General features: G+C 39.0%; 1 protein-coding gene across 1 annotated transcript in view; it reads left to right on the forward strand.

Annotated features, from left to right (window-relative positions):
- Positions 1-17,570, forward strand: part of LOC144664222 (sperm receptor for egg jelly-like) — a 57,856-nt gene extending 40,286 nt beyond the window's left edge. The window contains exons 4-14 of the mRNA XM_078525331.1: positions 2,707-2,865; positions 8,541-8,843; positions 9,868-10,158; positions 10,775-11,180; positions 11,705-12,326; positions 12,890-13,045; positions 13,442-13,567; positions 15,414-15,590; positions 16,260-16,508; positions 17,065-17,343; positions 17,430-17,570. Coding sequence (XP_078381457.1) covers positions 2,707-2,865; positions 8,541-8,843; positions 9,868-10,158; positions 10,775-11,180; positions 11,705-12,326; positions 12,890-13,045; positions 13,442-13,567; positions 15,414-15,590; positions 16,260-16,508; positions 17,065-17,343; positions 17,430-17,570 — 2,909 coding nt within the window. The remainder of the gene's footprint in view (positions 1-2,706; positions 2,866-8,540; positions 8,844-9,867; positions 10,159-10,774; positions 11,181-11,704; positions 12,327-12,889; positions 13,046-13,441; positions 13,568-15,413; positions 15,591-16,259; positions 16,509-17,064; positions 17,344-17,429) is intronic.
- The last annotated feature ends 383 nt before the right edge of the window (positions 17,571-17,953 follow it).

A 17,953-nucleotide genomic window follows, 5' to 3' on the forward strand; every position in this document is an offset into this window, starting at 1 on the left:
CATGTTAGGTGAACAGATACTGTGGATGCGGTTGACTAGGGCTTTAATCCAAGAAATTTTCTGGCGCCATGGGACAAAACAGTCAAAGTTTGTGTATTGGCCTGTAAAGGTGTCCTTACGGTAGATTCCGATGCCGTTAGTTAAAATGTTGATATCCAGAAAGTGCGGAATGGTATTTTCAAAGAGGTCATAAGTAAAGCGGATGTTCTTGTCAAACTTGTGGAAAAGTTCTAGAATGATGTCGATTGTGTCAGGTTTTATCAAGAGAAGTGTGTCGTCAACGTATCTACAATAGAAAGTGATAAGTTTTGGAAAAACTTTACCTGGTCTTCGACAATTGAAACAGGAGGTGAAACAACAATAACCAACGGATTGGCAGGGAATTCATACCCTTGTGAACGATTTAACGATTTCAATACTCCAAGCAAAAGTTGAAAGGCTAAGCTCCTTCTGTAGCCCGTAGGCAATTGCCCAAAAACATCTCTTTTCGCCACAATTGCTTTTCTCAATGATGAGCCTTTGCTTCGCTTTAAGCTTGTCCACAGAGATCAACAACAACAACAACAACAACAACAAAACTTTATTTAGGCAATCAAATTATTTACAATATTTTTCACCTCCCGCAATTAGCCTAGCTATTCGAGGCTGGAGGTGACGAAGAAAATGAAAAAGAGAAAATAAATAAATATATTTACAAAGTCAATAATTTTATTGATTTCAACATAGTCATCCTCAGCTGAAAGTAAATTGAGCATTGAGTCATGAATTGTTTTTCGGTAAACTGTCTCAGGTTTGTCTCGTAAGGCCAGTGCAATGTTATTCGGAAACGAGAAAAGGAACGCTTTTGAATTTCCAACTTTGCATCTTTTTGAAAGAAGTTACCTTTTGCTGCAGATATTGTGTTGTATCGGTGAACTTCGTTTGATTTTAAAAAAAGTGCTTGAAGAGATGATGGTGCAGACCCGTGAGATATGTTCGAATGTACGCTTTGAAACGCTATTCACCTCAAACCCGTAGCGTGCGAAAATGAGAGTGATTCAGTTGGACGCGAAAACAAGGAAGCAAACTGCGAGCAGTCCAACTCGCCGATCGTTCCCACGTTCGATCGATATAGTTGCGTGGCCCTTGCATCGAAGATTCCCAAATCATGGAAAGTTTCAGAAGTCGTTCAACGATCGAAAAAAAATTATGTAACATTGTCTACTCGACAAGCAACCAACGTTGCAATTGAAAGTGGAAGTCGTGTATCCTGTTTTAGCTAGAAAAATTCACCATACCTTCAAAAAGGCTGCCGTGAAAATTTGGCGATGGGTATTTGTTTCCTTGCGCCTAGCTTTCATTTGGTGATTTCTTACGCTTCGTTGAATTTTTTCTGAAACCGTTCACCAAAATAATCTCTCCGTTTCACTGGCCAAGCAACTTCGTCGATCGAAGGAGAATACTACTTCGTGTAAATAAGAAGACATCAGAGTCTCTTGGCTGGTTCTCCTCGCTGATTGGCCAGAAGAATATTTTTTCTGGCCAATCAGGACGAAGGAGTTCAAACGCTTCTGGAACTGGTTCGGTAAGACAAAGTGCCCAGGGGCTGTTACGCTCTTGTTGTAAACTTTCGCCGGAAAATCCCGTCGTCCCGATAAGCTGCCCGTCGCCTCCACTAACTGCCCCTGGGTCTCCGAGGATGCTCTAAAACAATCTTGGGCATTTTTCCATCAAGAGCGACGTTTTGAAGTTCAAAGTGACTGTTTTACTGCTCGCACATTAGTTTTTCTATTCAACATTCTTACAATACGTAGCTCTGTGAATGTTGTGAATGCCGCAAACTTTGCCAGAGCAGCTAGCGCCACTTCTGGTACTGGCCGTACCGGGCGTACCTAGTGTACCATAAACAACACGATATAACTCAAACAGTGCAAACACAATAACAAGAAAACATCCAAAGCTTACAAAACTGACAATCTCAACTGAAATATCGTACAAAACGATGCTTCTCGTCGAACAGACGAACATACCTAAATAACAGCAACCGTTTCGCCGACCAACTTTGACTGCACAACCAAAGCTCGCGTGTGATTGGTTCGGTACGTCTCGGTACAAAATTTATAAAATCAGCCAAAATCAGCCAATCAGAGAGCCGCTTTGAATCGGTGCAGGACAACTGTTATTTCTGTCTTAGGAAATTATTACATTATATTAGTTTAAACTAACCGATTTTTTAATATAGAAATGTAAACGCATTGAGTTTTTAAATGCGCCTAAAAAACGAGCTCTTATTAAAAACTAGCAATGGTATATTGCTATTCCTGAGTTTTGCTTGGTTAACAGGCAATGGTATATGAGCTCATATGCCATTCACCACGAAAACAGTAGCGAATACGCGTCAACAAAAACAGCTGGGGAGCTCAAATATTACAATTCTTAGGGCGTTTTTAATAAAACTATTATTCCACTCGTTGTTGTTGGATATGAGATCGTTATAGCCAACGAGGCGCGTAGCGCCGAGTTGGTTATCTACCATCTCATATCCAACGCGCGCTCGTGTAATAGTTGTCAAATACACACGCCGCCTAAAGAGGTTTATTTACCAATTATTTCTCCGCGTACTTTATCTGCTCCGATAAGCGAATATCACTTTTATATTAAAGTAATTAAAACAAGACAACGCTACTGGACACTACCTAACTTGAAGCTAATCTCTTTCACCTGCAGATAACAAAACGAAGATTTTTGTCACTCTGCACTTCCGAAACATTACGATGGAGGATGACGGCATTTATGGGGCTTTAGGGTCTTATGAGTGCCACGCTTTTGCAGTGGGTGATCCAGTAGCAAGAGCGCGGCATGGCTTCGGCGTCATTGTCATACAAAGTAAGTGCCCTGACCGATCCAGGCCTGCAGTTAAAGTTCCGACTTGGAAAATATTTCAATAATGTTATTAGTGTGAATCTCTACTGTCCCCCCCCCCCTCTTTAGCATAAGATAAGATAAGATAAGATAACTTTATTTATACACGGTTTTTCCATCAGTCAATTAAGTTACTGAACTATCTACCTATCTAACTAACTACAAAAATTTAATAACAACAAATTCAAATAACAAAAAAAAAAGAAAAGTCTGCTTTTCATGGAGGCCGTGTCTAAAATTTACTTAAAATTTAGATATTGCACCGTGCCGACTTAATTTAGATTTGAAATCGGCCAGTGAAGATGCTTGTCTTAGGTCTATAGGTAAGTTGTTCCACAACTGAGCTCCGCTGTACGAAAAACTTTTCTTGAGATAATCAGTTCGAGGTTGTGGAAGAACTAATTTGTTTTCGGTATTCCTTAAACGATAAGCACTAACATCGTCACGATATACGAATCTCGATCTCAGATAATCAGGAGTCATACCATGTAATGTTTTATACATTAGGATAGACTTCTGTTCCAATCTTTGATAATAGAGTCTTCGCCACCCCAGTGTCCGGAACAAATCATCTAAATTACTATCATAGCTGGCAGACATTAGGGTACGAGCTGCGCGGTTTTGAAGCCTTTGCAGTTTTTCAGAAAGACCCTTGTTACAGCTTCCCCACACTACGTTGCAATAATCAAATTGTGGTGGAATAAGGCTATTATAAACTTTGATTAAAATATTAAATGGAGTGAGATGCCAAATTCGTTTAATTGCACCAATGGCACAAGCTATCTTCTTAGAAATGTTTTCAATATGACACTCCCAGTTTGTATTTTGATCAACATAAACTCCGAGGGATTTAGCGGAGGCTACTTGTTCTATTGCGTTCTCATTTATAGTAAGAAAGGGACTTTCCGTAAATTGTGATAACCTCTGCCTTGATGCAATAAGCATAAACTCTGTTTTCGTCATATTTAGAGTAAGCTTGTTAGCAGACAGCCATTCGTACACATTTCTCAGGTCGTGATTAAGGCGATAATTTATATGCTCAATGTCAGTGCTAGCAAGTGTTAGGCTAGTATCATCTGCGTACATTCTGGGTTCCGAATATGTCAGACAGTGTGGTAAGTCATTAATATATATCAAAAACAGAAGAGGTCCCAAAATTGTTCCCTGGGGAACACCACATCTTAGACATTTCGGAGTTGACTTACAAGAATTAATATGACAAATCTGTGTTCGATTATCTAAATAAGAAGCAAACCATTGATGACTGGTCCAACAAATCCCATAGTATTGCAATTTTCGCAACAAAATATCGTGATCTACTGTATCAAATGCCTTTTTGAGATTTAAAAAGACTACAACATTAACAAGACCACGGTCTATATCCAAGGCCCAGCTATCTGTAGCTTCGATAAGTGCGGTGAGCGTGGAATGCAGAGATCGAAAACCAAATTGATGGCACGAGAGAAAGTTGGTTTTTGTTAAATAATGATAAAGTTGATCGTAGATTATCCGTTCAAAGACTTTGGCCACAACTGGAATTACTGATATTGGCCGATAATTCGTCGGATCAGAAGGTTTCCCAGAATGTTTATACAATGGAGTGACTCTGGCAGATTTCCACTCATCGGGAAAGATACCGGTCATTAGGGATTGATTAAATATATGAGTGAGAGATTCCGCCAGTAAATCAGGACATTCCCTTAGAAGTTTCGCTGAAATATTATCTAATCCTGTTGCCTTTGACCTACAAAGCTTTGATTGTAGTGCAAAAACACGTGTAGGTGTTGTTTTTTCAAAAACAAAATTTTTATCAGTTGCGGTAAGAAATTCGTCGAAGGATTTATCAACTTCTGTTACGTCTCCACTAAGGCTTGGCCCAACTTCTGTGAAAAAGGAGTTTAGCATTTCTGCTATATCTGTTTGATCTTCAGAATTTACCCCACTATATTCCATCTCATTATTAACATGGCTGATCATGGCAATTTCTGAACATGAAAACGACGTAACTTTATTGATACACCACGCGTAATTTATAGTTAATACGTTGTGAAAGCGTGTTTAACCCTCGGACGTACAAGAGGGGGGGGGGGGGGGTGGATGCCACCTCTCCGAAGGTTTTTCAAAATTTTGAGAAAAAGGGATTTACTCTAGAATGCTGAAACTTTTAGCAGCTGTTCATCCATTCCTTGCGGACATTTTGATAGTCAACCATGTGACCATGATATTTGACGTTGCCATGGCAGGTCTTGCCAAAAATTGTCCTTTTTACATTTTTCTTTATTTTTCCAGTTTTTTCGTATCAGAATGGCACGAGTTGTTTATTTTTGCATTTCACAAGCATTCTGGCTTGATTTTGCATCAATTTCCATTATTTTGTAACTTTCTAAGAAAATGTTGGAATCCAAGATGGCGGATCCAAGATGGTGGCTTCAATGACGTCACGTGACGTCATATGATGTCACAGCGTAAGCTACGGGCTTTCTACTCAGTGCAAAATTATTTCGCTGCGCTTTAATAGAATGAAAACTCCGGGAGGGTTTCCTTCCACCCAACCCCCCCGCCCCTTGTATGATGGTGGGGTATGAATTTGCTTGTACGTCCGAGGGTTAAAACATCCAATTTATTCATTTTGTAGGAGTCTAACAGATGTCTGATTTGAAGTAATTCACTCTATCTAATAAGGCACCTGTCTGCAATATCAACACACATACATCCTTTCATAAATTGTCACCTCGCCACAATGGGGCTATTTAGGAATGATCAATTAACGTTAAAGTTATCAGAACACAGTTGCATGACAAAAAAACGATAAAAATATAACTAAACAATAATTGACTAAAAATGAATAAAAAATGACTAAGCATTTCATAATACCTTGGTGATAATAATATTGGTTCTTCGCAGAGGGCGAAGAGAGACTTTTTAAGAGAGAAGTTACATAATCAAATTTCCTTGCGCCATGATAATTTGGAAAGCAAAGTTTGTACAGCCTTCAATTTGCCCAAAAGTTTGAACAGTAAAGTAGGGCATTTATTACGCTAAACACTAAACTTTTGACAATGCAATGTTTGACGTGATTAGTTTGCGCAAGGCTATGATCATCAAAAGGCAATTATTGATCCGGGATTGCGCTTTTGGCTGATTGCATACATGAGGAAGATGTTCACTCCAAACACAGACAAACGACACTCGTGAAGTTTTTAAATGATTTGTCGGCTCCCAGAAAGTTTGGCTTGTCTGTATTCAGTTATAACCAACACCTAAAGGAGATCATCGTTGAACTCTTCAACAGTCCAGTGTTCGCTTGAACTAGCCTAGCCAGCAACCTTAACTTGAGGGGGCTTTATGTCAACCATGGTATGGGGACCTTGCCCAGGCACTGGGCAAGGTCCCCATCAGTCTGCCATCGTTTTTTTTCCCCAGGCAGTGGGGGGAGGGGAGGGTGTCACTTTTGACCGCTAGGCCTAGCTAGGTTCTGGCCCCTTTGAGCAATTTTGTGTGAACTTTGAGTGCACCTGTGTAGTCTATGAATATTTTGAATGACACCGGTCCAGGGTTTCCTGTGTAGAAAGCACCCTGCCGGTGTTTCAGCTGCCAGCTGGGCTCCTGGGGTGACAACCTTCTATCCTGGGGGGAGGGCTGGGGACTTGTGCTCGCCCCGGGCTGTTTTGGGCCTTGGGCGCCAGGTTCTTGGAAAATCGGTCAGATATTAGGGGCCCAAAAGCTACCGACTGGCGCCCCAAACTCCTGGGTTGCACTTTGGCTGCATGTCTGGGCCCCCGGCTAGTGAAATTGGCTTCCTGGAGCCTTTCTGGGCCTGATATCTCAGAGAATTCGCAGAAACCTGGCTGCCAGTTTTTCGCTTGAACTTGGGCGAAGCCAGAGTTCAAGCCTAAGCCAGCAACCTTAACTTGAGGGAGCTTAATGTCAACCATGGTATGGGGACCTTGCCCAGGCACTGGGCTATCTGCTGGTGTCCAGCTGTCGGGTAGCCGTCAAAAGCTGGGGGAGGGGAGGGTGTCACTTTTGACTGCTGGGCCTAGCCAGGTTCTGGCCCCTTTGAGCAATTTTGTGTGCTGCAGCTGCCAGCTGGGCTCCTGGGGTGACAACCTTCTGGCCTGGGGGGCCGGGCTGGGGACTTGTACTCGGCCCGGGCTGTTTCGGGCCTTGGGCGCCAGGTTCTTGGAAAATCGGTCAGATATATACTTGATGACAAAGGGCCCAGGATAATACCCTGGGGACGCTGTTTTCAACTGGTGGTGGATCAGAAACAAGGGTGTCTCGTACAAATTGGTATCTGTTTGAGAGTTAGGGGTTAAACCATTGCAGCTCGCTATTCAAGGCGCCAACATATTGTTGTTAAAAGGGAAATATTTGGTTGTCAACGTTATCGAAAACTTTGCTCATATCTTAGAGCACACAGGCAGTTTAGTCCTTATTATCAATTCCTTATTAAGGAACTGTATCAGTCGTATGAAGAAATGACGTTTAAGTGGAGTAACATTTTTTCCGCCGTTTTCTTTTTGTTGTTTGCCTCTGCTTGATTGTTAGATAGATGACAAACTGATTATATACAACTCTCTCGCACACCTTTGCCAATGCATGTGGCAAGAATGTTGGTCTATTATTATTAGGGAGTTCCTAGTTTCCTTGTTTTGCATAGGTTTAATATCGGCCGTTTAACAGACCTCTGGGAATAGTAAAGGTCAGAAGGATGTATTGTTGATTGTTTATCGAGTAGGCACTTTGTCGATCCAAGAAGTCTTGTAAGAAGGTATTTTATGGGCTTCAGGGCTCCATTTCGAGCTCCAGGCTTCACCGGCTCCTAACAACCCCAACACTCCCTCCACCGCCCCCCTCCCACACACCACCCCACCACCCACCCCGATTTATGATGTATTCAACTTGTTTACATTCAACAAGACTAAATGTAAAATTAATTGCTCGGGACAGTAAAACTTCTAGAAATGAAAGCGCTGCCATTAAGTAAAGTCGCATTCTTTGGCCAAAGATTCAATTAGTTTTAAAAAGAAATGAGCCCCACGGGGGCCATATAAGTTAAATGCATTTTTTGTTGTTACTATTTTAAATGTTTTCAACACGTGTTGAAACTCGTGGTGAAAATGTGGAATATGGAGATTACAATTAAAATTAGAAACTTTATTAATGCTCCAATTTGCCCACAAAATATCAAACCTTAATCAGAATGAAACGTGGCTGTGCTCCGTTCGTAAAGACAATACAAAAAGCATAGCTGGTTTATTAAACTATGAACATCAATACAAAATACGAACTCAAACTTTCATTAAACATGTACTGCCGGCGAAGGTGAGGGCAATCAACCGCTAGAATATTAAACAGCATAGAACATGAAAGAGGCAGGAATGGGAAGGAGGAAGATTGATGAAAAAAATGTGTGTCAACGAAATTTAAGAACGCGACATCAATTATACGTCGATCCATAAATGCGACATTAGTTGTAGACGCCATCTTTAATTCAAAATTCAAATCAGCACCCTCGATTCCATGTTCCCAGCCTCCCTCTACATTACAATAATGGCTAAATTGTCGCCTAAAATTTTATTTGCAGCAAATAATGTATTTATTTTCTTGTTGATTTAATTATGGCAATCGTATAGGATCAGAAATTCCCCAAATTGTTGTCTCTGAATCCGTTGTCCTGGAACACGATGATAATGTCACAATAACCTGCAACGTAACTGACAGAGGTCACCCTGCCTTCGCAAGACTGAAGAGGATATCATGGTTAAAAAATGGAGTGGTCTTGTATGGTAAGACAGATCTGGTTGACCCAGTCCTTCCCCTCATTCGCGAAAAAGTTGTTGAAAGTGATGAAGGGAATTACACTTGTGTTCTTGAGGTGTTGTGGCGAAATATCAAATCGTACAATGTGACAGATTACACCTTCATCAAAGTAAAAGGTATGTAAAGATAGTTATGTTTACGAGTGTGTACCTTTTATTAATTTCAGGATGTAAGTAATTTTTATGTTTTTTTTTTATTATTATTTCCGTTGCTGTTGCTGTTAATTTTTTGGTCATTATTGTCGCCTTTGTTGTTGTTGTTGCTGCTGTTGTTGTTTCCGACATTACATTACGAGGATAAAAATATTATTGTAATATCTTCTCTCCACCCAGGTGTATAAATGGGTACCGGCGACATAATGCTGGGGGGGGGGACCCTGCAATGGACTAGCATCCCATTCATGGGGGTAGAAATATTCCTAGCCGCTTAATGCTACGGAAACCGGGATAAGCTCCGGCAGTGTGGGCCGCTTGGCTCGTGGCTTCTCCCTTCTTAAAGGCTTCTGAAACTACGTTGAAGTTGACCGTCAATTTTTTTCGCCTTAATTTTTACCAACTCATTTGGGTGAGTAACAAAATTCAGCTGGCGTTGTAAGTCTGAGGAAAAGAGAGAGCTTGCGTCGCCTGGTGTAGCATTATTTCCTTTTTTGCGTTTTATTGAAGCGTACAAACGGTTACCATATAGGATACTTCGCCGCCAGTAAGGTCACGAATTGTTCACACTGCGTTGACGTCTGTTTTCTTTCTTACACTAAAACTAATAAAATATAACTTGTCTCTTTTATTTATATGTTTTCTAGTCTTTTCTAACTTTCCGGTTTTATTTTACTTTATGGCCTAAGCGAGGATTAAAAATCTATTCATGATTTTGCAAGAATTCGGAGATTATTTGACATTTTTTCTAATAATGGAATAAAATTAGATGGTTAGTTCAATATTAACTTTGTTAAATAACTAAAATAGTTTAATAATTGAATAAAAATAAAGTATTAACGTCCAGAGTCCAGTCCAGATTTTCCAGCTGGCCCACTTTGCCTAACCACGCTAATACTTTTATAGTCTTATCATAACTTTTCATAAAAATTTGTTGTGCTGTTAACAATACGTTTTGTCTTTGTTTTCTCCAATACTTCGCTTGCAGCCCGACCACTGAAGTGCTATAGTTGTCTCGGCTCAGGCCAAAAATGCCGCGATGAAGTGGTATCCAAAAACAGCAGCGCCCAAGTTGTGTGTAAAGTATACGAGGACCGATGTTTTTGGCGTTACCAGAGAGTAAACAGTAGCATGGAAAATTTCGTGATGGGGTGCAATACTAAACAAAACTGCGAAAAGCTACAGAGAAGTTGTATGGAAGGAATGAGCTCTAATTTACTAGAATGTTGTGATACCTCCTCTTGCAACTCTGACTTTTGCAACAAACTTAGCTATACAGGTTGGTAAAAAACTAATATTATTTATTTGCAAGTGATGACAAAAAGGATATTGTTTTGAGACCGAGGGCGAATCGCTTGTTTTAACTCCTCATTTATCAGTTATCATGCTGAAGTTAACTGAATTGCTGAATAAAAGCCGTTTTATCTCCATAAATTGCTTTGGTAAAACACTATCTCTTTTGGAAGGGGAGGATAGAAGGGTTGCAAATTTGATTTTAGTTTTTTTATACACTTTATTTTCGCTAATTTCCTCCCACCCCTTAATTTTCTCATTTTTTCACTTGCTCCTGATTTAGTTTAGTTTAGAGGAAGAATTGGTCTATCTACACTATCTGTTGAGATCCTACACCCCCCTTATCTTTACAAATCATTCATTCATTCATTCATTCATTCATTCATTCATTCATTCATTCATTCATTCATTCATTCATTCATTCATTCATTCATTCATTCATTCATTCATTCATTCATTCATTCATTCATTCATTTGGAACTAGTGTGACAAGAAAATCAAGGATTTAAAAGTTAACATCACTTAATCCAAAGCATTTTTAATTTGTTGACCTGCATTTTGGCAGATACATTTTTTATTTTTGTCCTTTATTACGTTTGTAGATGGAAGTCTGTGTAAAAGGCGACAAAACCTGGTGGCGATCATCTACGGAGGGGCCGAAGTCATCCGAGGATTGACCGAAAACATTACGATGAACGGCTCGCTATCCTATGACCCCGAAACTGGTGATAACAAAGGGATGAACTTTACTTGGCGTTACGGCAGCATACCAAGAAACAACAAGTCTAGTCTCCATTTGTTAAAACAAAGCTCGTTTCCACCAGTAAATTTATCAGCCATGCAAAATAAAAAGGTTACATTTGGTCGCATCATTTCGATCAACACTAATGCGACAAACGGCAGTGAGACATTTGTTTTCACTTTGACCGTAGCCAAAGGTTATCGCACTGCAAGCGCGATTCAAGTTGTTCATCTTGTTAAAGGAGATCCACCTAGAATATATCAAAGGTATGAAACTTCGTATTTTATATGTATCAGCCTTATACTCCTGATTAGCCACTAATGGCAGTAGTAATGTAATAAAACTATTTTAACTGGCGAGTCGTGGGCGCTGTAATTGGATTGAGTGATTCTATTATGTCAATAAACTTTAGGAGATTTCCCCGACGTTTACACCCCTGACTCCCACCGGGAATGTGTCGCACGAATAGGTATTTATTTTTTGGGCTGTCGAAATAGTTTTTTTTAAGGAAAGCACGACTGCATATTGAGAAAAACGTATCAGTTTTACTAGTGAAAGAGTTTTTCATTTTAATTTTAAAAAAACGAGAAAAGTAAAAGTCGCAAAACATATCATTTGATATGATAATTTACCGCTTAAAATGAGCAAACGGACAGGTCTGCCAAAAAAAGTTATGGAAAATGACGTATTTAGGGTCCGGATTTAAAAAACCAACCAACCAACAGTAATTTGGTTTGTTAATTGTCCCTTTGATTAAAAGTGTAAATAAACTGTTTTATTTGGTTTGTAGATGCCTAATAAATTGCGGTCCAAAATTAGTCCCTTCTGTGAAACTGAGTATTGAAACAGTGTGCCAAGGTTCACAGTGCTCCAACATAACATCGTACAACTGGATACTCTACCAAGGAAACCAGTCTAATCCGATTGTATGGAAAAGAAGAAATGATTTACAATTGATTACAAGCACACCTCTAAATTCAAGCTGGATTGTTATAAAGGAGAGTTCACTCATCGGAGGCAAAAACTACCGATTGGCAGTACTTGTTACAAATGCACATGGCTTTGCCGGAATAAGTGCATACGATTTTACAACGTCATTGCCTCCTGGAGGAGGGACATGTACCATAGAACCTAAGTCAGGAATTTCATTGAGGACCTACTTCCATCTGAGTTGCAGTGGCTGGACTAGTTACAACTTTCCCTTGTCCTATCAGTTCCAATATCAACTTTACAAAGGGTTGAAACGTCTGGTATATTATGGCTTAAACACCTCAGTTGTTTCTCTGTTGCCGTCTGGAGACATGGCACATAACTTCACGTTGAATTTTACTGTAACTGTGACTGATAGCACCGGTGCCTCTACGACATACGTAAACTTGTCTGCTCAGGGAGGTGATAACTTACCAACCACAGTAATTCAAAATGATTTCTAAAAGATAGAATTTGCAGGAATCAAAAAGAACCCTCTTCTTGAATCTTTTATAGGCGTTTTTCGTTTCCATAAATAGCCTTAATTCATTAAACTTATAGATAATGATAAATTGATAGAGACAGTTCCATAAAGTATTTGATGGAAGTACGTTGAACATTGAGCCAATTTCCTGGCCTTTTAATATTTCTTTTAAAAAGGTCAATTGTATTGCATGACCTTGCTATATAGCTACAAGGGTCTGTAAATCTTGAATCTTTTAATGCGTCCTCCAAAGCAAGTTTGAATTACTACCTTTCAAAAGTGAGAACCTTAGTTTTAAAATTACATTTTTATTATCGATTTTTATTTTGAAGGCGACCAACAGTTGTTTTGTATACAAATATATTTTATGTTTCCGTGATAGCAGAAACCCCAGAAAAAATTCTACTTTTGCCGCCAATACGTTACGGCTCCTTTGTTGTAACTATTATTGTCATTGTTTTTATTGAAAATGTTGTTGTCGTTCTTGCGATTTCAATTTTCTCATCTTCTATAAACATGTAGGTTAGGCCATTCAAGGACGTCACTTCTAACACCATTCAAAGCCATCTGGATGATTTAGACCAGATGGATGACCTTAACAGAGCGGTTCAAATTGCAAATACCATTTTGCGAGCAATTTCCAGACATTCCACTTTGGACCGGATCGAAAAAACAAAGGTAAAGGGCAAAAGAGGCTTTGGGTCTGTAATATCCCTATTGTAAAGTCTCTCATGGCAATCCTGGAAACTTCTAAACTCATAAACTTCATGAACTCCCATGTGTCACCAATGTGATGCTCTACGAATTGCGTTGTGAGGCTAAAGGCCAAATTGATAAACATTATTAAAATTTACGTAAAAAAGAGTAGAATGATAAAATTTACCTATCAAAAAATCGTATTTAAGCGGCAGATAATATTGTTAAGTAAAAACCTGTCATCATCAGTATCTTCCTGGCATAATTTCTACATTGTCTTTTGATAATGGGAGTATTTGGAGCTGTTCCTGAATTGAATTATTAACCCGACTGAAAATTATGGCATAGGTCTAATGTTAATATCTAAAAATTATGCAGACTAAAGAATTGATCGTGCAGAAGATTGCTACCTTTCAAGTGAAAACCCTTCCAGATCTTTTGCAAAGTTCCTCCGTACTTGGTTCTGCAACTCAAGATACAGAAACGGTGTCTGAAAAGACCTTGGTGAGTACATTTTTAATTAATTTGGCACTGCTAGAGACTGGTGTGTCGCACTGTAAATGTCTGCGTTTGTTGTGGAAATGTAACTTTTTTAGAATGGTGTCATCGACGAAAGCAGAAGTCTCCATGAGAGTCCGTTGGTATGATTTTCCAGCAATTTACTGACCTCTTGAGACTCAAAATTGAATTGTAATTTAGCACATCCTTTACGAAAAAAAAAAACAGTTGAAACTAAGTAAAACTGATAACAGACTCTTTACCCTAACCCTCGGGAAACTCGTGGGTACTATGGAAATCCCCTCGGCTTACTTGGATTTTCGTTATTATAAGACCGCTGAAAAGCATTTTGCCCTGTGCTTACCTTACATGAACAAGATAAAAAAATCCACAAGCTGATTTGACGTCATAAGAAAGCATATGACGTAACTTCGCCATCCTCGACCCGCTTCATTGAATGTTATAAAATAACTCAGATACTACGCGCGCTCTGATTGGTCAAATTGGTCAAAACACCTATACACTATTGTACCGGTAAACTCGCGCTTCCAGACATGGCCGTACCGCTACGCTCGACCACGCATGAGGACGAAGAATTAAAAAAGTTAGTTTTATGTCGTCTTTTGATCTATGTAACGGTTAAAACAGAGGATATGGCTCTCGTAAATGATCATTATGAAAGTTTTAATACTGAGGATGGATCACATAAATAAATTTTCCCGCCCACCACAGTTGGAGAGAAGGAACTAGAGAAAAACGAAAACGCAGAGACAAATTAAAAAACCCCTTATGAGAAGGAACAGAATGAACAGGTCCAGAAAAAAAATATTTAAAACATGGAGATCGTTTCATTCAACATTTACTCAGAAATGTTATTTGAAAGGAATAAAACTGCATCAAATTGGTCGCGATGAAAGCATTCTTGAATTATTTTGATACGCCGAGTCCTTGTACGCGCTTGAACTGCATTCTAAAACTGTTAGTTTTATGTGCTTTCAGTCCTTTCTGCCAAGTCCGTGTTTCGGCGAAAACGAAGAAAAATGGAATAAATAAATTCATAACAAATTTCTAGAGCAGAGTTTGTGGAACTAAACTTTATTCTCAATACCTTCGTCAGTCTGTGAAATTTGTAAACTTGCAAAGTTTTCGTGTAGTCTTTTTCTTTCGCGATGAATGACTCCGGCCATAATTCGCTAGATTTCCACTTCAAAGAACTTTAAAATCGTTGAATACATTTTGTACCGTGACAGTTTGCCTTTTTCCTTGCCTTTCTTATGACTTATATTGCTTTAAGAGAACTTTTAAACGTTTTTGTCGCGTCGATTCGTGAATTTTGTGCGCGGAGCTGAACCTGTGTTTTTTTCTTTCAGCCGCTGTGACTGGTTTACCGCGTCATCCGATGAACTTGTTGAGAATAAGACATTTGATCACGAAAAATAAAATGGATTCCCATTTCCTTGACGAACGTTTTCTATAGTTATTTCATAACAGCAATAAACCCCAGTTTTTAGTAAAGCCCTAGAAACTTCGGTCTATTGCTTAACTATATATTACTAATACCGCAAAATTACTGGAACGAAAATGTGACAAAATAACATAGAAAGAAGAATCTTACCTGAAAAATCAGATTCTGGGTAAAATAGAGTTATTAATTAAATGCAACTGAAAGGACAACCCTAAGCTTCCAGTCCGAGTAATAAAACACTTATAGCTAACTGGCTTCGAAAGTAATTAGGGTCACTGCAAGTTTGATATGTTTATAATTCTTGTGTGAATACCACTTGATCATGCTTTGAACTAACTCTACTGGGCTAGAGAGCAACAACAAATTCTTCTCTTTTATATGATTCAGGTCACCTCGCTATCTTCGATCGACTCGATGACGTCACTCTTGATGTCCAAAGCGAAAGCTAAGAATGTTGTCGATATACCATTGATTACAAAATCAGCTGAAAACCTTGGCTCCTGTCTGAACAACATGCTAAAAGTTGGTGCAGTGATTGCTTCTAGAAACTCAGATTCTGGTCAGGTAAGTAACAGCTACTTATATGCTGACAAAAAAAGCCGTCGTCCTCCTTTTCCCTTTCAACAAATCTGAGCCCGGAATACTAACAGCATTGTCAATTTGCAGGAACGATAAGCGTGAAACATAAAAAAATAACGCTGAGTGCTGCATTACCCGCGCTCGGTCTGTTTGGCAAAAAGTTAAACAAAAACACACAATGATTTAGTTACAATTGCTCTGAGCAAAAAGTATCATAGCCTCTATAATTGTTAATATAAATTGAACAAATGTATGGATATGATCAAAGGCTCACAGCCACTTCATTACAAGATTAGCGAAGTGACTATTGTTGTCCTGAATTTACAAATAATGAATTTGCTCAGTAAAGGTGAGGGCAACCAAAGCGCAAGACTAGAAAAATCGGTATGGGCCAGGGGATGAGGTGGGAAAAAGAAATGGTAGCTGTGTCCGCTTGATGCGTGACCTCGTGCAAAGCTCGTGAACGCTAGGGGGTGGTCCAATATTTAATTGTCTTGTCCCTACCCTTTGACAACGCGGTATCGTAACCTTATGTCACACAATACCAAAAAAACTCTGACTAATTCTTCAATAACTAAATAAACAGATAAGTAATAGATCGGATTGAAGACATCAAATTCCTATTTGCAACAAACATTTTCTTTCTTCCTGTAGGGTAAACATTTGGTTAAACGCTGCATGCACCTTGTAAGCACTGTGAGTGATGCGGTACTAGAGACAAGACTCCCGGATGAAGAAGTTATCTCCATTCAGACAAGTGGTATGGCCTTTATGTTAGGACGTCATACACCTTCGAAACTTGCTGGACTAAAGATTGAAAGTGACAATGGCAAATTCGTTTTACCAGCAGAGAGTAATGTTCTGGTCTCCCGGGTCGCCAACAATAGTTTTGTGGATACTCAGGTAATGATGCTTTTTGAAACTGTTAACAAAAACAAATATCATCTGAAAAACTAACTTTCCAGGCAGGCATCTGTGCACCCCATTTTTATCCCCTCCAGCTGTTGGAAAAGTAACATAAATATGCCAAAACAACAAAAATCGCAGATTGTCATTATCTTTATAATGTGGCTAGTAAAACAAGCCCAGTACAAAGTATGGAATATAAATGTTCTGTCATAACTGGCAAAGAAAAACAACCTACTAACCAAAAGAAATGAATTAACACAAACATTGAACAAGCCGATGTAGAATGACGGAAACTGGAAATTCAATAGTTCCCTTTTTTGTTTGTTTCTTTGGTTTGTTAGCTTGATAGTTAATTTTATCACTGTAGTATTAATATCAGATAAAAATCCCTAATTGTTTCGTTATTTTTAGCAGTAACCGACGAGTAAACATTTCGCTAGAAAACAAGAAAACAGAAAAAAAATTATCTCTGGGATTTTGTTTCATCTCAAATATTGCGCACATCACAACTGTTTTTCATCACTGACAGCAGTTTTTTATGATGTTTCAGATGTTATCCATACCATTTAATCCTTTCGCCTGGGACAAGACGAGGGAGCGAGTGGACTCCAATGTGTTATCCTTGGACTTGAAAGATGACGAACAACAGGTTGTGGAAATAGAGCAACTATCAAGTGATGTTATCATCGAAATTCCACTTAATGACCAAAGCCAACCCGTGAAAATGTCACATTTCTTTACGAAGAACAACTCTTTTAGCTTTCATGTCGTAAAGGTTGATTACGAAAATACAATAGTAAACCTTGACATTGCACCCGAAGACAAATCCGTAAATTTGACCATGTACATAAGATTCGGTCATCGACCAACCATCAAAGAACACGATTTTAATGCCACTATATCCAGCAATGAAAGATGTACTTGGACAAAAATGGATCAAGACTTCAAAAATGGTTGTTCTTCCAACTATCAAACTCCAATGGAATTCCTTGCAAAGAAACCTGGAAATTATTATTTAGCAGTGGTAACCCACAGCAACAGTACGAAGCCTCATAGGAGACAAAAACGTTCGTGTTTTGATCAACGACGACAAAAAAGATCCTGTATTGAGGTAAAAAGCCCACCACCTATTCCACCCCAAAGTCAAAATGTAAGTGTGGTCCCTGTTTATGAGCCAAGTACTGATCAGAACTATACTTTGAGAGTGGCAATGGGAAGCTGCGTTTATTGGTCAGACATACGACAGAAGTGGAGAACAGATGGCTGTAGGGTAAGTCAGCACGAATTGCACTGGAATTAGCTTTATAAGTAAATTATGATTTTACACACATACACATTGCCCCATTTGAGTCGGGTGTATAACTGTACGTACCATTACCTAATCTTCGTTAGCCAAATGGCCATTCTACTTTTACTAGGTATAAGTACTTTCGGCATAC

Source organism: Oculina patagonica, chromosome 8 (assembly GCF_052425735.1).
Source record: "Oculina patagonica isolate OP01 chromosome 8, crgOcupat, whole genome shotgun sequence".
Lineage (NCBI taxonomy): Eukaryota > Metazoa > Cnidaria > Anthozoa > Scleractinia > Oculinidae > Oculina > Oculina patagonica.